The sequence below is a fragment of the Ictalurus punctatus genome, chromosome 26, assembly GCF_001660625.3.
Source record: "Ictalurus punctatus breed USDA103 chromosome 26, Coco_2.0, whole genome shotgun sequence".
Lineage (NCBI taxonomy): Eukaryota > Metazoa > Chordata > Actinopteri > Siluriformes > Ictaluridae > Ictalurus > Ictalurus punctatus.
The window spans coordinates 2,557,104-2,580,737 of NC_030441.2; the positions used below are offsets into that span (position 1 = coordinate 2,557,104).

A 23,634-nucleotide genomic window follows, 5' to 3' on the forward strand; every position below is an offset into this window, starting at 1 on the left:
TTTGATTGTTATAGCGAATGATAAAGAGAAACAGCGGAAATCAGCCACGTGTAATTTGTAAAAATGACCCGAGTGCAAGACTGGTTATATGATTACACCCTCACCTTTTCTCATTAAACCTGAAATAGCAGAAATGCTTTCTTTTTTCTTTTCTTTAAAAAAAAATAAATAAATTCATTTTCTTTTTTTAGAATATTGGTAAATCATGCAGGTAATATCAGAGTGTCCAGAGTGATTCCTCAGCCACATAATTACATAAAATTCTCCATAAGCAACAACAACAACAACAATAATAATAATAATAATAATAATAATAATAATAATAATAATAATAATAAGTAATAGTAACATATCGAATCATGCTTCAGGTTAAATTTTTAGGCTTAAATATTTTAAGGGGTTTAATGGACGTAAAGTTCATATCGAATCACTGCAGAACAAATGGATACCATGTTACAATTTTTTTTTTCATTTTTGTAATACAACGTCTCAGATCTGTTGAGGTTTATGCAACTCATTTGTTCAGGATTGTTATGAACATGAACAGTGCGACCCGTTTTTAAATTTTTTAAAATTTTTTATTGTTATGCAGACAAGCTATATCCAACGAGGTTATTTTCATGCAGAACCCGCTCGAATTTGACACGACCCAACCTCTTACTTGATAATTACAGGAGCTGTAAGGTATAATCTGACTAATTACAGCCTGCGGCGTTCGAATTTCCTCATGCATTGTGCGCCGTGTCAGGGAATTGTAGTCCTTGCCTATTCTCGCTGACAAAAGTTTCGCGTCGGTAGTTATGGCATGGAACTTTTTTGTGTTCAACTTTTCTTTGCGAAAAGTGAGCACATGCATGTAGTTATAACAGCGAATCCTTTTTTTTTTCTTTTCACTTTTGGTTTTCGTGACCGTCAATTTGAAATGAGGTGTAAATGGACACTGTCCGTATATGCAAACGCATATAATTAGGACACGTTATATGAAAATAATCAATGATGTGGCGGTGTTAACACTAATAACTAAAGTGTATTATTACAATTGTAATTTTTCTGGATTAATTAAAGAGCGACACATCATAATTTTTGTCTGTTTCTAGTTACATTTGGTGTTGTGGATGTACATCCGCAAAACAAGTTCCTGTTATCACGTAAATGGCAGCTATCAACAATCATTCCCTGACACTGGAGACTCCTTCCATAAATGTTCACTTGATGTCTCCTGCATTTCCTGTATTCAGTGTTCCTGTTCTGTTTTCGCAGTCGATCCGCGAGGTGACGGGTTACGTCCTGGTGGCTCTGAACCATTTCGACTATCTGCCTCTGGAGAACCTGCGCATCATCCGCGGTGCTAAACTGTACGAAGGCCGTTACGCTCTGGCCATCTTCCTCAACTACAGGAGAGACGGATACTTCGGTCTGCGCCAACTCGGCCTCAACAACCTCACCGGTACTCGTTCCTGTGGTTCCTGTGTTTCTGCCTCTTTACTTTCAACATCGCCAACTTTTTCTACGTTCCTGTGTAATCGTTCGATCAGATTTCATGATAAATGTATATGAATTGTTGTGACTGGTGAATGGGAATGCTGTCCTGTAGTTCATTGGCTAATACAGAATGTACAGTAGGATTATATATATATATATATATATATATATATATATATATATATATAACACCTCATATCTATTTGAGACTGTTATCAAAATGGGCCAAAAGTTGATATAGATGCCTTTGGTTTAATGAAGAACAATTTTTTAAATGTACTTCATCCGTGCAAACCCAATAGTTTCAAATTCAGCTCACATCCTTGCTGGAGAACTATTGCCACATAAATTGGTAGTTCTAATAGAACATTTTAAGCTCTGGAGTACCTGGAGAACTTTAAATATAGTAATGCAGTTTGTATGGATTTGTATGAATTGCCTCCGAATCAGCCATCATTTCCAACTTTCCCAACTTTCATTGGAATTTCTCGCACTCGTTTGAAAATATAGCTATATTGAAGAAATCCACACTAGGGTGCCAACATGGTGGAACACTGTCCACTACTAGGGTCCACTATTAGGGTAGAATCCTTAACTATCCAAAGAACCCTTGAGGAGCCCACCGAGATGTTCTTATTGAGTCAATCTATACAGGTATTTCCAATGGATTAGGTCCAAACTCGAGGCGAGGAGAAAATCCATTGTCACAATCCAAAATGACAAGCTGAAGCTAACAAGCTGAAACACACAAGAAATACGAGAACCAGAAGAAGTTGGAAACTAGGAGCTATAAGGAATACAAAGGAAATACAGAACCTACAGTAGGAAACAAGGTGGAAAAGCTGCTACATGAGATTAGTTACGCTTCCCAAACAAACGGGGGTGTTTACACTCAGTAATTGGTGCTAGCAAGATAAAATGAAATAAAAAACAATGGAATATAGTGGTTGGTCAGAGGTGAACTGTAGCAACAATGAAGAAAACTAGGGGTATAGGAAGTACATATACAGGAGTCTCCTATATCAACCTGCACATTTATAGACGAGTAGGTGAACCTGAGACTTTTTGCCTAAGACCTGCTTGTTTCTGGTGTCCGTGATATTTGTTGTCTTTTGGAAAAAAAAAAAAAGCCTGAAGAGCAGCTTTTGCTGTCAGCATGATCGATGAGCTTGAGCAAATTCCATAAAGTGTGCAATATCCCCATAAACGAGCTGTCAAATGAATGACTGAAAGACAACCATTTATTTCCTCAAAGCACACCGACACATGGGACATTAGGTCCAAAAAGCATATGGGGCTATGCCGGTTCTTCTTCACTGGTTTCTTGAAGGTAAGCTAGGGGAAAATGAATTGGTACATTACCTCCATGCCACCTATAATACGCACTTTAATTTATACTGAAAATAAATGACTTTCTACAAAATAATACGGAATATGAGGTAAGAAGTCTCCTTTTAAATGACGCTATATGACTTCTTTGATTCTGTAGTATTCTGTACTATAACATCCAACTATCCATTTTCTATACCGCTTATCCTACTGGATCACGGGGAACCTGGAGCCTGTCCCAGGGAGCATCAGGAACAAGGCAGGGTACAACCTGTATGGGGTGCCAATCCATCACAGTGTACTGTAACATGAACTCATAATATAAAACAATGGTCAGAACAATCTACATGGCCAGCAGCGTCTAAATCAAACCAGTTATGTTGTTATTATGTTATATGTTACGTTTACGTCAAGTATCATACACCTATGAATTCATATGAAGTATATTCCCATTCATATTTAAATTTTTTTTAGTACATCTGGGTGAGTAGGAACAGGAAATTGTTCAACCATGACTTCCTGTTTCACAGGGGTATAAATATGAAGTAACACAATCCAAATTCCCTTAGTCATTCAAATCAATAGGTAAGACCAAGGAATATAGTTGTGATTTGCAGCAAAAGGTTGTTGAGCTTCACACAATGGGGCGTGGCTATAAGAAAATAGCACAAGCAGTGAAAATGCCCATTTCCACCATCAGGGCAATAATTAAGAAGTTCCACTCAAGTAGAAATGTTATGAATCAATCTGTAAGAGGATGGACTGTGAAAAGGATGGTTCGAGTGGCTCTATCAAATATCAACAGATATTAAATGAAAACCTGACTGCTCTTGCCAGAACGCTTTAAAATGGACCCAGTTGGATCTTCCAGCATGACAATGATCCAAAACATACATCAGAATCAACACAAAAATGGTTTACTGACCACAAAATCAAGGTCCTGCCATGACCATCCCAGTCCCCTGACCCGAACCCCATAGAAAACCTGTGGGGTGAACTGAAGAGGAGAGTCCACCAGCATGGACCTCAAAATGTGAAGGATCTGGAGAGGTTCTGTATGGAGGAACGGTCTCAGATCCCTCGCCATGTATTATCAGCCATTATAGGAGAAGACTCAGAGCTGTTATCTTGGCAAAGGCAGGTTGCACAAAGTATTGACTAAAAAACACCTATATTTAACAGATATTTTTTTGGATGAACCTGTGTTGTTGTTTGCAGTTGTTTAATATCCCTGAGGGTATTTTTGCAAATTTATTTAGACAAAAGATCAAAAGGTTAAACAACAAAGACAATTTTTGACAGCCTTCTTTGCTCATATTTACCAAGGGTGCCAATATTAGTGGAGGACACTGTACATACATATAGTACATACTTCCATCCATCTATCCACCTTTCAAACGATCAATCCCACTGTCCATCCTCCCACCAAGCTTTAATCCTCCTGTCCATCTATCCACACATCATCCATCCTTCCATCGATCGATCGCTTGACTGTTCCATCCATCCATCCATCCATCCATCCATCCATCCATCAATCCGTCCATCATCATGTGCATCCAATCTTCTGATCCCATGGATCCATCAATCTTCTAATCCATCTGTCTACCCATTATCTATCCTCCCATCAATTCGTTGCTTTGAGCGATCCATCCATTTATCCATCGATCTCAGCACAGTGTTTATTACACCCATATATAAAGTAGCTGAAACGATCTTGCCTTTAAGTAAAAAATAAAAGTTTCCTCTTTCTCTCATTTCTGACTCTGTGCTTTAGTGCGAACACATTCATATGCATGGTGTTGAGTTCATTAATTCAGTTTTAAATAATTCAGCCTTGACTTGTACTTAAATGTTAATGAGTCTCCAGCAGCCAAGCCGAAGCGCTGTTCCTGAATTTCCTAATAAGTTGTTGATATGATACAAACAAACCTTTTTGTGCATAAATATTAGTTCCGCTCACTGCCATTACAAGGTGTATGCAAATTCCTCATGTCATGTCCAAAAATTGGTGAATTTTGAGCTCTTCTTCTAACTCTTTATTAGAGACTAAAGTACTATTTGGACATAATCATAGTTCAGTTACTGTACATTATACCATCTTAAGATTAACAAATGTGCTAGAAAAAGAGATAATAATTTCACATCCTATGCTAGCACTGGCTAGTTGTTCCTACGTACCAGTAAGTCATACGTTCGGACAATTACGAGGCCAAATTTTGAAAAAATTGACATTGTTATTCATCATTTGTTGGAATACGTACAGGTACATGTCGCAAAGAAACATCTTCCGAAATTCTGCTAATGACATCTTCACTGTCTAATCTTCTTGCAGAGATGCTGCTGAGTCATAAATTCTCATCCATATATATAATATATGTGTCCTTGCAGAGATCCTGAACGGTGGCGTGTATGTGGATCAGAACAACTTCCTGTGCCACATGGACACCATACACTGGCAGGACATCATGAGGAACCCTCGCGCTGAGCTTCTGGTGGTGCCGTCCAACAACAGCAGCAATTCATGTGAGTGCATTTTGAGCGAGTATGCCTCGTATCTGTATGGAGCCACAACTGGTACGTTATGATTGATTTTCGGATTCATGAGCCCAAAATGTGAAACTTCTTCGAGTCAAGAAAAACGGAGCCGGATCCATTTGTAGCTGTAACAATGCGATCTTTCTTTGGGACAATGTCCTCAACGGTTCCTCATCTACAGAAACAGGATCTACAAATCTGGCTATTTCATGCTAGCAAGCGATAAGATCAGTTTTTTATATGTACATATTCTATGCAAATTAGGTATGGCCGGCTCGAACGATTCCTCGGACCAGTCCTATCGTGCGTGCATTCAGTTCCCTGACTCACAGCTTTTAGTTCCTAGCTGGAATGTATTCACTTTTTACAAAATAAATAAATAAATGGAAGAAAACCATCTTCAGCATATGGTACGAAGAAGAATAGCGCTCGGAAGGAAGTAGCAGAGATCATGGCGAGTGCACAAAGCTAACGCAGAGAACTTGGTATAGAAGGGACGAAAGGTTCCGCTCATTAGTGGAAGGAATGATATCCAGCACTTCCTGTGTAATATTTACAGTTACAGTTTTAATAAGCCATGCGTATACAGTAGGTGTTAAATGGTACTTGACACCGTTTTCACACTAAATTAATTTCAGCGATTTTCTCCGCTAATTACGCTGCCATTTGTATGTAATCGACTGCCTAGTAATTATGAAGCACTTTTAAAGTAGGTCTTTAGTGAAGAGTAATTATTTTGAACAGACTCTGTTTTGTCAGGGGTACACATACACACACACACACACACAGGGCACTGACTGGGGGCTAGAAATGCCTATTAGAAACTATCAGCATGCTTACTTTACACATTATCAAAACAAATTTCTCCGTTTTCTGTAACAGTCAGAGGTAAAGCTGTAATCTTTTGTACGCATTGCGGTTTCCTCAGTGACGTGACTGTAGCATTGACACTGGAGACTCCTTCCACAAACGTTAAAAACACCCCCGTCATGATGTATTCCTTTAATGTTGTTTTTTTCTTCTTCTTCTTTTCTCCACAGGTAGACGCTGCCATCGAAACTGTAACGGACGATGTTGGGGTCCTCATGATGATCAGTGCCAAATCCGTGAGTACTCGTCGAAGTGTTTGCACGTGGAATCTTGTAGATACGTTCTAGAGGAAAGTGGAAGCGATCCCCGAATGCTTAAAAAAAAAATAAATAAACGACTCCATTAATGAATTATCTAGCGTTATTCTTTTCAAGTCAACCAAAACGTGCGCTTTAAAAATAAATCAAAAATCGGATACCTTGAGGATCAATTTTTAAAGTGCACCTATTATGGTTTTTCAAATATTAACTTGCATGTCATGTGTCATGTACGTAGCTGTTTGTGAACGTAAAAACGTCTGCAAAGTTGTAAAAATCAAAGCACACAACCAATGGAGTTATCGACTCCCATAGGAAGGAACCGATTCTGAACGGCTGAAACATAATATGGGTGCTTGGAAGTTATGAAGTGATTCAAAATGAAGCGGATCTAAACGTGTCGTGTTTAACAACAACAACAACAACAACAACAACAACAACAACAACAACAAATTCATCGTTATCTTATAAATGAACTCAAAATAGATGAAATAGATAATATTTAATCAACTTGCTTCTAGCAAGTTGCTTCCAGCAAGTTGTGTTGGAGTGCGATATATAAAATAAATAAATAAATAAATAAATAAATAAATAAACCAAAATGCAAAAAGAAATACAATAGGATGATGTGCTGGATCAAGTGCTATTCTGTAAACTATGAGCGAGGAAGCCATTTTGTCGAAGTCGAAGCAAATTAGATTAGCGATGAGTCATTTTTTCATTTTATGCTCCATTAATTAGTAGTCTCTTGCTTTTATTTTATGTCTTATTGTATTATATTTAAGAGCAAAGGAAAAAAAAAGGAAGTACTTCCAACTTCTTAGTCTGCATTTTCTATCCTTATCACACTTAGAAACAAAATCTGGCAACCTTGGATTCATGAACAGGTCATTTGCATAATTTGGACTTAACTGAAGGCTAAGAACGTTTTTGACAGCCACGCCACGCTCTATCCCAGTGTTTGTTAGTGTTAGCGCCAGAGTAAACTTTTATTTGCTAAAACTCTTGAGTAAGTGCTACATTGAGGGGAAAAATACAAACAGGTTATGTCAGCGACATTCATCATGAACTCCTGTGCAGGATAATAGACAGTGAATGGAGACCGCGGAGCAGAACGCTTGATCGCTAGGCAGCTCTTTTGAAAAATCACGACAGGTTCCATGCGTCCCTTGCTGCCTTCTCCTCCTACATGTTGACTCCTCCTGACTCCTGCAGCTTTTCTAATCAGAGTCTCTGTTCCACTGATAACTCTATTGGAGGTGCAGATCGCAGCGTGGGCGATAATTACAGAGGGACTTGCCAAGTACAGGTTGAGAGAAGGTTCCAGATCCACAAACATATTGATGTGGCTGACACGCTATAGTTAAACAGTTACAGTAATTGCAGGGAATTTCCAGCGTACAGCAAAGAGCGTCAGAACTTTTTTTTTTTTCTTCTTTATGTTCTTCATGGTGGAGCAAATCTAAATGTGTCTGTATACCATATGTGTCGACTTACAAGGTACGTTAGGTACTGTAAGATGAGTCTTCTTACAAGACTAGTTGTCTAACGGTTAGGTGGGCTCGATATTTATTCGAATGATTCCCACCCATGTTCTTGAAGCTCCACCTTCAGTATCTACACTGGCCCGTAGAGTAGAAACACAAACAAGTCAGTTTTCCCAAAAAACCATTTAGTACACTTTCTCTAAGACAATCTTTAATCTGTTGTTGAACCTTTTATCATGTTCTACATATATTGTACGCTAATCAGGAAACAAACAAACAACAACAATTTCACCTTTAATGCCTGAATAACCTCCTCATGGTTGGTATCTGACGTACTGTAGCTTAAGCAAAATGTCACTATAAATGATTTGACAAGAATAGCTGTAGAATATCTGTCTCTGTAATAAACGTATGTGTGTGTGTGTGTGTGTGTGTGTGTGTGTGTGTGTGTCAGTAACGAAGACGGTGTGTGCTGATCAGTGCGACAGTCGCTGTTTCAGTCCCTACGTCAGTGACTGCTGTCACCGCGAGTGCGCTGGAGGCTGTTCCGGACCCAAACACACCGACTGCTTCGTACGTCCTCTTTCTCTTGCTCTATAATACGATGTTGTACAGCAATGATGTTCATACTGAAATAACGCCACCATGCTACAACAGCAGAGCCGTGCCTTAATTTACTAAACCAATGAACAAACAAAGCAAGCGAACAAACATTATTTATTTATTTATTTATTTATTTACCAAATGAACAAACAAGCAAGCAAACAAACATTCTTTCTTTCTTTCTTTCTTTCCTTATTTATTTATTGGCTTGTTTGTTTGTTCTGTCTCTGTAATAAAAATGTTCATAGGCGGTATAGATAGTGTAACCCTAACTAACAAACAAACAAACACATGCATCGATTAATTTATTATTATAATGGTGTTTGTTTAATACAATTTTTCATAGGTCGTGGAAATAAATGGGGGAAAAATAATTTATTTAGTTTAATTTAGTTTAGTAGGTTTTCCTCGACTTTTTATAAATTAATTAATAAATAACATATTTGAGTTAAAAATAAAATAAAATACTTACTAAATATGAGGGGAATATTAGTCGTTTGTTGTTTTTTTTAAAAAAAAAAAACTTTATTGATGGAGTAAATAAATAATGAAACACTTTGTTTTAGAACTCTCTATAGATAGTACAATAACTTGACACGTAAACAAACAAACGAAAACACGTTTTTGAATGTTTGATAAGGAACATCTATATATCTATATATAATACTACAAATGAATTAAAACTATTAAATATGATGCATTTACGTGTTTGTTAATTTAAAGTCTTTACACATAGAATAAAGAAAGAAATATGTATTTTTGGATTAGGAGTTTTAATCAGAGCAGTGTTTGACTATATTGTGCAATAACAAACTTATTTTCCAGGCCTGTACCAACTTTAATGACAGCGGCGCTTGTGTGACGCAGTGTCCCCAACCCTTCATCTACAACTCCACGAGTTTCCAACTGGAGCACAATCCCAATGCCAAATACACGTACGGAGTGTTCTGCGTCAAGAAATGTCCATGTGAGTGTCATTGGTTTTGTCTGTTTATAAACCTGCAGAGCTGTTCATTGTGTTTATAAACCTGTTACAGTGCTGTTCACTGTGTTTATAAACCTGTTATAGTGCTGTTCACTGTGTTTATAAACCTGCAGCGCTGTTCATTGTGTTTATAAACCTGTTATAGTGCTGTTCACTGTGTTTATAAACCTGCAGCGCTGTTCATTGTGTTTATAAACCTGTTATAGTGCTGTTCACTTGTTTATAAACCTGTTATAGCGCTGTTCAATGCGTTTATAAACCTGCAGCACTGTTCATTGTGTTTATAAACCTGCAGCAGTGTTCATTGTGTTTATAAACCTGTTATAGCGCTGTTCATTATGTTTATAAACCTGTTATAGTGCTGTTCATTGTGTTTATAAACCTGCAGCACTGTTCACTGTGTTTATAAACCTGTTATAGTGCTCTTCACTGTGTTTATAAACCTGTTATAGCGCTGTTCATTGTGTTTATAAACCTGTTATAGTGCTGTTCATTGTGTTTATAAACCTGCAGTTCTGTTCACTGTGTTTATAAACTTGCAGCGCTGTTCACTGTGTTTATAAACCTGTTATAGTGCTGTTCACTGTGTTTATAAACCTGCAGCGCTGTTCATCGTGTTTATAAACCTGTTATAGTGCTGTTCACTGTGTTTATAAACCTGCAAGGCTGTTCATTGTGTTTATAAACCTGCAGCGCTGTTCATTGTGTTTATAAACCTGCAGCGCTGTTCATTGTGTTTAGAAACCTGTTATAGTGCTGTTCACTGGGTTTATAAACCTGCAGTGCTGTTCATCGTGTTTATAAACCTGCAGCGCTGTTCACTGTGTTTATAAACCTGCAGTGTTGTTCACTGTGTTTATAAACCTGCAGCGCTGTTCACTGTGTTTATAAACCTGCAGTGTTGTTCACTGTGTTTATAAACCTGCAGCGCTGTTCACTGTGTTTATAAACCTGCAGCGCTGTTCATTGTGTTTATAAACCTGCAGCGCTGTTCACTGTGTTTATAAACCTGCAGCACTGTTCATTGTGTTTATAAACCTGCAGTGCTGTTCACTGTGTTTATAAACCTGCAGCGCTGTTCATTGTGTTTATAAACCTGCAGCGCTGTTCATTGTGTTTATAAACCTGCAGCGCTGTTCATTGTGTTTATAAACCTGTTATAGCGCTGTTCATTGTGTTTATAAACCTGTTATAGCGCTGTTCGTTATGTTTATAAACCTGTTATAGTGCTGTTCACTGTGTTTATAAACCTGCAGCGCTGTTCATTGTGTTTATAAACCTGTTATAGTGCTCTTCACTGTGTTTATAAACCTGTTATAGTGCTGTTCACTGTGTTTATAAACCTGCAGCGCTGTTCATTGTGTTTATAAACCTGCAGCACTGTTCACTGTGTTTATAAATCTGCAGCGCTGTTCACTGTGTTTATAAACCTGCAGAGCTGTTCATTGTGTTTATAAACCTGTTATAGCGCTGTTCGTTATGTTTATAAACCTGTTATAGCGCTGTTCATTGTGTTTATAAACCTGTTATAGCGCTGTTCGTTATGTTTATAAACCTGTTATAGTGCTTTTCACTGTGTTTATAAACCTGCAGCGCTGTTCATTGTGTTTATAAACCTGTTATAGCGCTGTTCATTATGTTTATAAACCTGTTATAGTGCTGTTCACTGTGTTTATAAACCTGCAGCGCTGTTCACTGTGTTTATAAACCTGCAGCGCTGTTCATTGTGTTTATAAACCTGTTATAGCGCTGTTCATTGTGTTTATAAACCTGTTATAGCGCTGTTCATTGTGTTTATAAACCTGTTATAGTGCTGTTCACTGTGTTTATAAACCTGTTATAGCGCTGTTCATTGTGTTTATAAACCTGCAGCGCTGTTCACTGTGTTTATAAACCTGCAGCGCTGTTCATTGTGTTTATAAACCTGCAGCGCTGTTCATTGTGTTTATAAACCTGTTATAGTGCTGTTCACTGTGTTTATAAACCTTCAGCACTGTTCACTGTGTTTATAAACCTGCAGCGCTGCTCATTGTGTTTATAAACCTGCAGCGCTGTTCATTGTGTTTATAAACCTGTTATAGCGCTGTTCATTATGTTTATAAACCTGTTATAGTGCTGTTCACTGTGTTTATAAACCTGCAGCGCTGTTCATTGTGTTTATAAACCTGTTATAGTGCTCTTCACTGTGTTTATAAACCTGTTATAGTGCTGTTCACTGTGTTTATAAACCTGCAGCGCTGTTCATTGTGTTTATAAACCTGCAGCACTGTTCACTGTGTTTATAAATCTGCAGCGCTGTTCACTGTGTTTATAAACCTGCAGAGCTGTTCATTGTGTTTATAAACCTGTTATAGCGCTGTTCGTTATGTTTATAAACCTGTTATAGCGCTGTTCATTGTGTTTATAAACCTGTTATAGCGCTGTTCGTTATGTTTATAAACCTGTTATAGTGCTTTTCACTGTGTTTATAAACCTGCAGCGCTGTTCATTGTGTTTATAAACCTGTTATAGCGCTGTTCATTATGTTTATAAACCTGTTATAGTGCTGTTCACTGTGTTTATAAACCTGCAGCGCTGTTCACTGTGTTTATAAACCTGCAGCGCTGTTCATTGTGTTTATAAACCTGTTATAGCGCTGTTCATTGTGTTTATAAACCTGTTATAGCGCTGTTCATTGTGTTTATAAACCTGTTATAGTGCTGTTCACTGTGTTTATAAACCTGTTATAGCGCTGTTCATTGTGTTTATAAACCTGCAGCGCTGTTCACTGTGTTTATAAACCTGCAGCGCTGTTCATTGTGTTTATAAACCTGCAGCGCTGTTCATTGTGTTTATAAACCTGTTATAGTGCTGTTCACTGTGTTTATAAACCTTCAGCACTGTTCACTGTGTTTATAAACCTGCAGCGCTGCTCATTGTGTTTATAAACCTGCAGCGCTGTTCATTGTGTTTATAAACCTGTTATAGCGCTGTTCATTATGTTTATAAACCTGTTATAGTGCTGTTCACTGTGTTTATAAACCTGCAGCGCTGTTCATTGTGTTTATAAACCTGTTATAGTGCTCTTCACTGTGTTTATAAACCTGTTATAGTGCTGTTCACTGTGTTTATAAACCTGCAGCGCTGTTCACTGTGTTTATAAACCTGCAGCGCTGTTCATTGTGTTTATAAACCTGCAGCACTGTTCACTGTGTTTATAAACCTGCAGCACTGTTCATTGTGTTTAGAAACCTGTTATAGTGCTGTTCACTGTGTTTATAAACCTGCAGCACTGTTCATTGTGTTTATAAACCTGCAGCGCTGTTCACTGTGTTTATAAACCTGCAGCACTGTTCACTGTGTTTATAAACCTGTTATAGTGCTGTTCACTGTGTTTATAAACCTGCAGTGCTGTTCACTGTGTTTATAAACCTGCAGCACTGTTCATTGTGTTTAGAAACCTGTTATAGTGCTGTTCACTGTGTTTATAAACCTGCAGTGCTGTTCACTGTGTTTATAAACCTGCAGTGCTGTTCACTGTGTTTATAAACCTTCAGCACTGTTCACTGTGTTTATAAACCTGCAGAGCTGTTCATTGTGTTTATAAACCTGTTACAGTGCTGTTCACTGTGTTTATAAACCTGTTATAGTGCTGTTCACTGTGTTTATAAACCTGCAGCGCTGTTCATTGTGTTTATAAACCTGTTATAGTGCTGTTCACTGTGTTTATAAACCTGCAGCGCTGTTCATTGTGTTTATAAACCTGTTATAGTGCTGTTCACTTGTTTATAAACCTGTTATAGCGCTGTTCAATGCGTTTATAAACCTGCAGCACTGTTCATTGTGTTTATAAACCTGCAGCAGTGTTCATTGTGTTTATAAACCTGTTATAGCGCTGTTCATTATGTTTATAAACCTGTTATAGTGCTGTTCATTGTGTTTATAAACCTGCAGCACTGTTCACTGTGTTTATAAACCTGTTATAGTGCTCTTCACTGTGTTTATAAACCTGTTATAGCGCTGTTCATTGTGTTTATAAACCTGTTATAGTGCTGTTCATTGTGTTTATAAACCTGCAGTTCTGTTCACTGTGTTTATAAACTTGCAGCGCTGTTCACTGTGTTTATAAACCTGTTATAGTGCTGTTCACTGTGTTTATAAACCTGCAGCGCTGTTCATCGTGTTTATAAACCTGTTATAGTGCTGTTCACTGTGTTTATAAACCTGCAAGGCTGTTCATTGTGTTTATAAACCTGCAGCGCTGTTCATTGTGTTTATAAACCTGCAGCGCTGTTCATTGTGTTTAGAAACCTGTTATAGTGCTGTTCACTGGGTTTATAAACCTGCAGTGCTGTTCATCGTGTTTATAAACCTGCAGCGCTGTTCACTGTGTTTATAAACCTGCAGTGTTGTTCACTGTGTTTATAAACCTGCAGCGCTGTTCACTGTGTTTATAAACCTGCAGTGTTGTTCACTGTGTTTATAAACCTGCAGCGCTGTTCACTGTGTTTATAAACCTGCAGCGCTGTTCATTGTGTTTATAAACCTGCAGCGCTGTTCACTGTGTTTATAAACCTGCAGCACTGTTCATTGTGTTTATAAACCTGCAGTGCTGTTCACTGTGTTTATAAACCTGCAGCGCTGTTCATTGTGTTTATAAACCTGCAGCGCTGTTCATTGTGTTTATAAACCTGCAGCGCTGTTCATTGTGTTTATAAACCTGTTATAGCGCTGTTCATTGTGTTTATAAACCTGTTATAGCGCTGTTCGTTATGTTTATAAACCTGTTATAGTGCTGTTCACTGTGTTTATAAACCTGCAGCGCTGTTCATTGTGTTTATAAACCTGTTATAGTGCTCTTCACTGTGTTTATAAACCTGTTATAGTGCTGTTCACTGTGTTTATAAACCTGCAGCGCTGTTCATTGTGTTTATAAACCTGCAGCACTGTTCACTGTGTTTATAAATCTGCAGCGCTGTTCACTGTGTTTATAAACCTGCAGAGCTGTTCATTGTGTTTATAAACCTGTTATAGCGCTGTTCGTTATGTTTATAAACCTGTTATAGCGCTGTTCATTGTGTTTATAAACCTGTTATAGCGCTGTTCGTTATGTTTATAAACCTGTTATAGTGCTTTTCACTGTGTTTATAAACCTGCAGCGCTGTTCATTGTGTTTATAAACCTGTTATAGCGCTGTTCATTATGTTTATAAACCTGTTATAGTGCTGTTCACTGTGTTTATAAACCTGCAGCGCTGTTCACTGTGTTTATAAACCTGCAGCGCTGTTCATTGTGTTTATAAACCTGTTATAGCGCTGTTCATTGTGTTTATAAACCTGTTATAGCGCTGTTCATTGTGTTTATAAACCTGTTATAGTGCTGTTCACTGTGTTTATAAACCTGTTATAGCGCTGTTCATTGTGTTTATAAACCTGCAGCGCTGTTCACTGTGTTTATAAACCTGCAGCGCTGTTCATTGTGTTTATAAACCTGCAGCGCTGTTCATTGTGTTTATAAACCTGTTATAGTGCTGTTCACTGTGTTTATAAACCTTCAGCACTGTTCACTGTGTTTATAAACCTGCAGCGCTGCTCATTGTGTTTATAAACCTGCAGCGCTGTTCATTGTGTTTATAAACCTGTTATAGCGCTGTTCATTATGTTTATAAACCTGTTATAGTGCTGTTCACTGTGTTTATAAACCTGCAGCGCTGTTCATTGTGTTTATAAACCTGTTATAGTGCTCTTCACTGTGTTTATAAACCTGTTATAGTGCTGTTCACTGTGTTTATAAACCTGCAGCGCTGTTCATTGTGTTTATAAACCTGCAGCACTGTTCACTGTGTTTATAAATCTGCAGCGCTGTTCACTGTGTTTATAAACCTGCAGAGCTGTTCATTGTGTTTATAAACCTGTTATAGCGCTGTTCGTTATGTTTATAAACCTGTTATAGCGCTGTTCATTGTGTTTATAAACCTGTTATAGCGCTGTTCGTTATGTTTATAAACCTGTTATAGTGCTTTTCACTGTGTTTATAAACCTGCAGCGCTGTTCATTGTGTTTATAAACCTGTTATAGCGCTGTTCATTATGTTTATAAACCTGTTATAGTGCTGTTCACTGTGTTTATAAACCTGCAGCGCTGTTCACTGTGTTTATAAACCTGCAGCGCTGTTCATTGTGTTTATAAACCTGTTATAGCGCTGTTCATTGTGTTTATAAACCTGTTATAGCGCTGTTCATTGTGTTTATAAACCTGTTATAGTGCTGTTCACTGTGTTTATAAACCTGTTATAGCGCTGTTCATTGTGTTTATAAACCTGCAGCGCTGTTCACTGTGTTTATAAACCTGCAGCGCTGTTCATTGTGTTTATAAACCTGCAGCGCTGTTCATTGTGTTTATAAACCTGTTATAGTGCTGTTCACTGTGTTTATAAACCTTCAGCACTGTTCACTGTGTTTATAAACCTGCAGCGCTGCTCATTGTGTTTATAAACCTGCAGCGCTGTTCATTGTGTTTATAAACCTGTTATAGCGCTGTTCATTATGTTTATAAACCTGTTATAGTGCTGTTCACTGTGTTTATAAACCTGCAGCGCTGTTCATTGTGTTTATAAACCTGTTATAGTGCTCTTCACTGTGTTTATAAACCTGTTATAGTGCTGTTCACTGTGTTTATAAACCTGCAGCGCTGTTCACTGTGTTTATAAACCTGCAGCGCTGTTCATTGTGTTTATAAACCTGCAGCACTGTTCACTGTGTTTATAAACCTGCAGCACTGTTCATTGTGTTTAGAAACCTGTTATAGTGCTGTTCACTGTGTTTATAAACCTGCAGCACTGTTCATTGTGTTTATAAACCTGCAGCGCTGTTCACTGTGTTTATAAACCTGCAGCACTGTTCACTGTGTTTATAAACCTGTTATAGTGCTGTTCACTGTGTTTATAAACCTGCAGTGCTGTTCACTGTGTTTATAAACCTGCAGCACTGTTCATTGTGTTTAGAAACCTGTTATAGTGCTGTTCACTGTGTTTATAAACCTGCAGTGCTGTTCACTGTGTTTATAAACCTGCAGTGCTGTTCACTGTGTTTATAAACCTTCAGCACTGTTCACTGTGTTTATAAACCTGCAGCGCTGTTCATTGTGTTTATAAACCTGCAGTGCTGTTCATTGTGTTTATAAACCTGTTATAGTGCTGTTGACTGTGTTTATAAACCTGTTATAGTGCTGTTCATTGTGTTTATAAACCTGTTATAGTGCTGTTCACTGTGTTTATAAACCTGCAGTGCTGTTCATTGTGTTTATAAACCTGCAGCGCTGTTCATTGTGTTTATAAACCTGCAGCACTGTTCATTGTGTTTATAAACCTACAGCGCTGTTCACTGTGTTTATAAACCTATTATAGTGCTGTTGACTGTGTTTATAAACCTGCAGTGCTGTTCATTGTGTTTATAAACCTGCAGCGCTGTTCATTGTGTTTATAAACCTGCAGTGCTGTTCATTGTGTTTATAAACCTGTTATAGTGCTGTTCACTGTGTTTATAAACCTGCAGCGCTGTTCATTGTGTTTATAATCCTGCAGCGCTGTTCATTGTGTTTATAAACCTGTTATAGCGCTGTTCACTGTGTTTGTAAATCTGCAGCGCTGTTCACTGTGTTTATAAACCTGCAGCGCTGTTCACTGTGTTTATATACCTGCAGTGCTGTTCATTGTGTTTATAAACCTGTTATAGTGCTGTTCACTGTGTTTATAAACCTGCAGCGCTGTTCACTGTGTTTATAAACCTGTTATAGTGCTGTTCACTGTGTTTATAAATCTGCAGCGCTGTTCACTGTGTTTATAAACCTGTTATAGTGCTGTTCGTGTTTATAAACCTGCAGCGCTGTTCATTGTGTTTATAAATCTGCAGCGCTGTTCACTGTGTTTATAAACCTGTTATAGTGCTGTTCGTGTTTATAAACCTGCAGTGCTGTTCATTGTGTTTATAAACCTGCAACGCTGTTCATTGTGTTTATAAACCTGTTATAGTGCTGTTCACTGTGTTTATAAACCTGCAGCGCTGTTCACTGTGTTTATAAACCTGCAGCGCTGTTCATTGTGTTTATAAACCTGTTATAGCGCTGTTCATTGTGTTTATAAACCTGTTATAGCGCTGTTCATTGTGTTTATAAACCTGTTATAGTGCTGTTCACTGTGTTTATAAACCTGTTATAGCGCTGTTCACTGTGTTTATAAACCTGCAGCGCTGTTCACTGTGTTTATAAACCTGTTATAGCGCTATTCACTGTGTTTATAAACCTGCAGCGCTGTTCACTGTGTTTATAAACCTGCAGCGCTGTTCATTGTGTTTATAAACCTGCAGTGCTGTTCACTGTGTTTATAAACCTGCAGCGCTGTTCATTGTGTTTATAAACCTGCAGCACTGTTCATTGTGTTTATAAACCTGCAGCGCTGTTCATTGTGTTTATAAACCTGTTATAGTGCTGTTCACTGTGTTTATAAACCTGCAGCACTGTTCACTGTGTTTATAAACCTGCAGCGCTGTTCACTGTGTTTATAAACCTGCAGCGCTGTTCACAGTGTTTATAAACCTTCAGCGCTATTCATTGTGTTTATAAACCTGCAACGCGGTTCATTGTGTTTATAAACCTGTTATAGTGCTGTTCACTGTGTTTATAAACCTGCAGCGCTGTTCACTGTGTTTATAAACCTGTTATAGCGCTGTTCACTGTGTTTATAAACCTGCAGCGCTGTTCACTGTGTTTATAAACCTGTTATAGTGCTGTTCGTGTTTATAAACCTGCAGTGCTGTTCATTGTGTTTATAAACCTGCAACGCTGTTCATTGTGTTTATAAACCTGTTATAGTGCTGTTCACTGTGTTTATAAACCTGCAGCGCTGTTCACTGTGTTTATAAACCTGCAGCGCTGTTCATTGTGTTTATAAACCTGTTATAGCGCTGTTCATTGTGTTTATAAACCTGTTATAGCGCTGTTCATTGTGTTTATAAACCTGTTATAGTGCTGTTCACTGTGTTTATAAACCTGTTATAGCGCTGTTCATTGTGTTTATAAACCTGCAGCGCTGTTCACTGTGTTTATAAACCTGTTATAGCGCTATTCACTGTGTTTATAAACCTGCAGCGCTGTTCACTGTGTTTATAAACCTGCAGCGCTGTTCATTGTGTTTATAAACCTGCAGTGCTGTTCACTGTGTTTATAAACCTGCAGCGCTGTTCATTGTGTTTATAAACCTGCAGCACTGTTCATTGTGTTTATAAACCTGCAGCGCTGTTCATTGTGTTTATAAACCTGTTATAGTGCTGTTCACTGTGTTTATAAACCTGCAGCACTGTTCACTGTGTTTATAAACCTGCAGCGCTGTTCACTGTGTTCATAAACCTGCAGCGCTGTTCACTGTGTTTATAAACCTGCAGCGCTGTTCACTGTGTTTATAAACCTGCAGCGCTGTTCATTGTGTTTATAAACCTGTTATAGTGCTGTTCACTGTGTTTATAAACCTGCAGCGCTGTTCATTGTGTTTATAAACCTGCAGAGCTGTTCATTGTGTTTATAAACCTGTTATAGCGCTGTTCGTTATGTTTATAAACCTGCAGCGCTGTTCATTGTGTTTATAAACCTGTTATAGTGCTTTTCACTGTGTTTATAAACCTGCAGCGCTGTTCATTGTGTTTATAAACCTGTTATAGCGCTGTTCATTATGTTTATAAACCTGTTATAGTGCTGTTCACTGTGTTTATAAACCTGCAGCGCTGTCCATTGTGTTTATAAACCTGTTATAGCGCTGTTCATTATGTTTATAAACCTGTTATAGTGCTGTTCATTGTGTTTATAAACCTGCAGTGCTGTTCACTGTGTTTATAAACCTGTTATAGCGCTGTTCACTGTGTTTATAAACCTGCAGCGCTGTTCATTGTGTTTATAAACCTGTTATAGTGCTCTTCACTGTGTTTATAAACCTGCAGTGCTGTTCATTGTGTTTATAAACCTGTTATAGTGCTGTTGACTGTGTTTATAAACCTTCAGCACTGTTCACTGTGTTTATAAACCTGCAGCGCTGTTCATTGTGTTTATAAACCTGCAGCGCTGTTCATTGTGTTTATAAACCTGTTATAGTGCTGTTCACTGTGTTTATAAACCTTCAGCACTGTTCACTGTGTTTATAAACCTGCAGCGCTGCTCATTGTGTTTATAAACCTGCAGCGCTGTTCATTGTGTTTATAAACCTGTTATAGCGCTGTTCATTATGTTTATAAACCTGTTATAGTGCTGTTCACTGTGTTTATAAACCTGCAGCGCTGTTCATTGTGTTTATAAACCTGTTATAGTGCTCTTCACTGTGTTTATAAACCTGTTATAGTGCTGTTCACTGTGTTTATAAACCTGCAGCGCTGTTCACTGTGTTTATAAACCTGCAGCGCTGTTCATTGTGTTTATAAACCTGCAGCACTGTTCACTGTGTTTATAAACCTGCAGCACTGTTCATTGTGTTTAGAAACCTGTTATAGTGCTGTTCACTGTGTTTATAAACCTGCAGCACTGTTCATTGTGTTTATAAACCTGCAGCGCTGTTCACTGTGTTTATAAACCTGCAGCACTGTTCACTGTGTTTATAAACCTGTTATAGTGCTGTTTACTGTGTTTATAAACCTGCAGTGCTGTTCACTGTGTTTATAAACCTGCAGCACTGTTCATTGTGTTTAGAAACCTGTTATAGTGCTGTTCACTGTGTTTATAAACCTGCAGTGCTGTTCACTGTGTTTATAAACCTGCAGTGCTGTTCACTGTGTTTATAAACCTGTTATAGTGCTGTTCACTGTGTTTATAAACCTTCAGCACTGTTCACTGTGTTTATAAACCTGCAGCGCTGTTCATTGTGTTTATAAACCTGCAGTGCTGTTCATTGTGTTTATAAACCTGTTATAGTGCTGTTGACTGTGTTTATAAACCTGTTATAGTGCTGTTCATTGTGTTTATAAACCTGTTATAGTGCTGTTCACTGTGTTTATAAACCTGCAGTGCTGTTCATTGTGTTTATAAACCTGCAGCGCTGTTCATTGTGTTTATAAACCTGCAGCACTGTTCATTGTGTTTATAAACCTACAGCGCTGTTCACTGTGTTTATAAACCTATTATAGTGCTGTTGACTGTGTTTATAAACCTGCAGTGCTGTTCATTGTGTTTATAAACCTGCAGCGCTGTTCATTGTGTTTATAAACCTGCAGTGCTGTTCATTGTGTTTATAAACCTGTTATAGTGCTGTTCACTGTGTTTATAAACCTGCAGCGCTGTTCATTGTGTTTATAATCCTGCAGCGCTGTTCATTGTGTTTATAAACCTGCAGCGCTGTTCATTGTGTTTATAAACCTGCAGCGCTGTTCACTGTGTTTATAAACCTGTTATAGTGCTGTTCACTGTGTTTATAAACCTGCAGCGCTGTTCACTGTGTTTATAAACCTGTTATAGTGCTGTTCGTGTTTATAAACCTGCAGCGCTGTTCATTGTGTTTATAAATCTGCAGCGCTGTTCACTGTGTTTATAAACCTGTTATAGTGCTGTTCGTGTTTATAAACCTGCAGTGCTGTTCATTGTGTTTATAAACCTGCAACGCTGTTCATTGTGTTTATAAACCTGTTATAGTGCTGTTCACTGTGTTTATAAACCTGCAGCGCTGTTCACTGTGTTTATAAACCTGCAGCGCTGTTCATTGTGTTTATAAACCTGTTATAGCGCTGTTCATTGTGTTTATAAACCTGTTATAGCGCTGTTCATTGTGTTTATAAACCTGTTATAGTGCTGTTCACTGTGTTTATAAACCTGTTATAGCGCTGTTCACTGTGTTTATAAACCTGCAGCGCTGTTCACTGTGTTTATAAACCTGTTATAGCGCTATTCACTGTGTTTATAAACCTGCAGCGCTGTTCACTGTGTTTATAAACCTGCAGCGCTGTTCATTGTGTTTATAAACCTGCAGTGCTGTTCACTGTGTTTATAAACCTGCAGCGCTGTTCATTGTGTTTATAAACCTGCAGCACTGTTCATTGTGTTTATAAACCTGCAGCGCTGTTCATTGTGTTTATAAACCTGTTATAGTGCTGTTCACTGTGTTTATAAACCTGCAGCACTGTTCACTGTGTTTATAAACCTGCAGCGCTGTTCACTGTGTTTATAAACCTGCAGCGCTGTTCCCTGTGTTTATAAACCTGCAGCGCTGTTCATTGTGTTTATAAACCTGCAGTGCTGTTCACTGTGTTTATAAACCTGCAGCGCTGTTCATTGTGTTTATAAACCTGTTATAGTGCTGTTCATTGTGTTTATAAACCTGCAGCGCTGTTCATTGTGTTTATAAACCTCTTATAGTGCTGTTCATTGTGTTTATAAACCTGTTATAGCGCTGTTCACTGTGTTTATAAACCTGCAGCGCTGTTCACTGTGTTTATAAACCTGTTATAGCGCTGTTCACTGTGTTTATAAACCTGCAGCGCTGTTCACTGTGTTTATAAACCTGTTATAGCGCTGTTCACAGTGTTTATAAACCTTCAGCGCTATTCATTGTGTTTATAAACCTGCAACGCGGTTCATTGTGTTTATAAACCTGTTATAGTGCTGTTCACTGTGTTTATAAACCTGCAGCGCTGTTCACTGTGTTTATAAACCTGTTATAGCGCTGTTCACTGTGTTTATAAACCTGCAGCGCTGTTCACTGTGTTTATAAACCTGTTATAGTGCTGTTCGTGTTTATAAACCTGCAGTGCTGTTCATTGTGTTTATAAACCTGCAACGCTGTTCATTGTGTTTATAAACCTGTTATAGTGCTGTTCACTGTGTTTATAAACCTGCAGCGCTGTTCACTGTGTTTATAAACCTGCAGCGCTGTTCATTGTGTTTATAAACCTGTTATAGCGCTGTTCATTGTGTTTATAAACCTGTTATAGCGCTGTTCATTGTGTTTATAAACCTGTTATAGTGCTGTTCACTGTGTTTATAAACCTGTTATAGCGCTGTTCATTGTGTTTATAAACCTGCAGCGCTGTTCACTGTGTTTATAAACCTGTTATAGCGCTATTCACTGTGTTTATAAACCTGCAGCGCTGTTCACTGTGTTTATAAACCTGCAGCGCTGTTCATTGTGTTTATAAATCTGCAGTGCTGTTCACTGTGTTTATAAACCTGCAGCGCTGTTCATTGTGTTTATAAACCTGCAGCACTGTTCATTGTGTTTATAAACCTGCAGCGCTGTTCATTGTGTTTATAAACCTGTTATAGTGCTGTTCACTGTGTTTATAAACCTGCAGCACTGTTCACTGTGTTTATAAACCTGCAGCGCTGTTCACTGTGTTCATAAACCTGCAGCGCTGTTCACTGTGTTTATAAACCTGCAGCGCTGTTCACTGTGTTTATAAACCTGCAGCGCTGTTCATTGTGTTTATAAACCTGCAGAGCTGTTCATTGTGTTTATAAACCTGTTATAGCGCTGTTCGTTATGTTTATAAACCTGCAGCGCTGTTCATTGTGTTTATAAACCTGTTATAGTGCTTTTCACTGTGTTTATAAACCTGCAGCGCTGTTCATTGTGTTTATAAACCTGTTATAGCGCTGTTCATTATGTTTATAAACCTGTTATAGTGCTGTTCACTGTGTTTATAAACCTGCAGCGCTGTCCATTGTGTTTATAAACCTGTTATAGCGCTGTTCATTATGTTTATAAACCTGTTATAGTGCTGTTCATTGTGTTTATAAACCTGCAGTGCTGTTCACTGTGTTTATAAACCTGTTATAGCGCTGTTCACTGTGTTTATAAACCTGCAGCGCTGTTCATTGTGTTTATAAACCTGTTATAGTGCTCTTCACTGTGTTTATAAACCTGCAGTGCTGTTCATTGTGTTTATAAACCTGTTATAGTGCTGTTGACTGTGTTTATAAACCTGCAGCACTGTTCATTGTGTTTATAAACCTGCAGCGCTGTTCATTGTGTTTATAAACCTGCAGCGCTGTTCATTGTGTTTATAAACCTGTTATAGTGCTGTTCACTGTGTTTATAAACCTTCAGCACTGTTCACTGTGTTTATAAACCTGCAGCGCTGCTC

At 38.1% G+C, this 23,634-nt stretch overlaps 1 protein-coding gene across 1 annotated transcript in view; it reads left to right on the forward strand.

The window, feature by feature from the left end:
* Window positions 1-23,634, forward strand: part of LOC108258402 (receptor tyrosine-protein kinase erbB-4) — a 114,598-nt gene that overhangs the window by 57,782 nt on the left and 33,182 nt on the right. Inside the window, exons 3-7 of the mRNA XM_053676131.1 lie at window positions 1,261-1,447; window positions 5,200-5,334; window positions 6,387-6,452; window positions 8,415-8,533; window positions 9,389-9,530. Of these exons, the coding sequence (XP_053532106.1) occupies window positions 1,261-1,447; window positions 5,200-5,334; window positions 6,387-6,452; window positions 8,415-8,533; window positions 9,389-9,530 (649 nt within the window). The remainder of the gene's footprint in view (window positions 1-1,260; window positions 1,448-5,199; window positions 5,335-6,386; window positions 6,453-8,414; window positions 8,534-9,388; window positions 9,531-23,634) is intronic.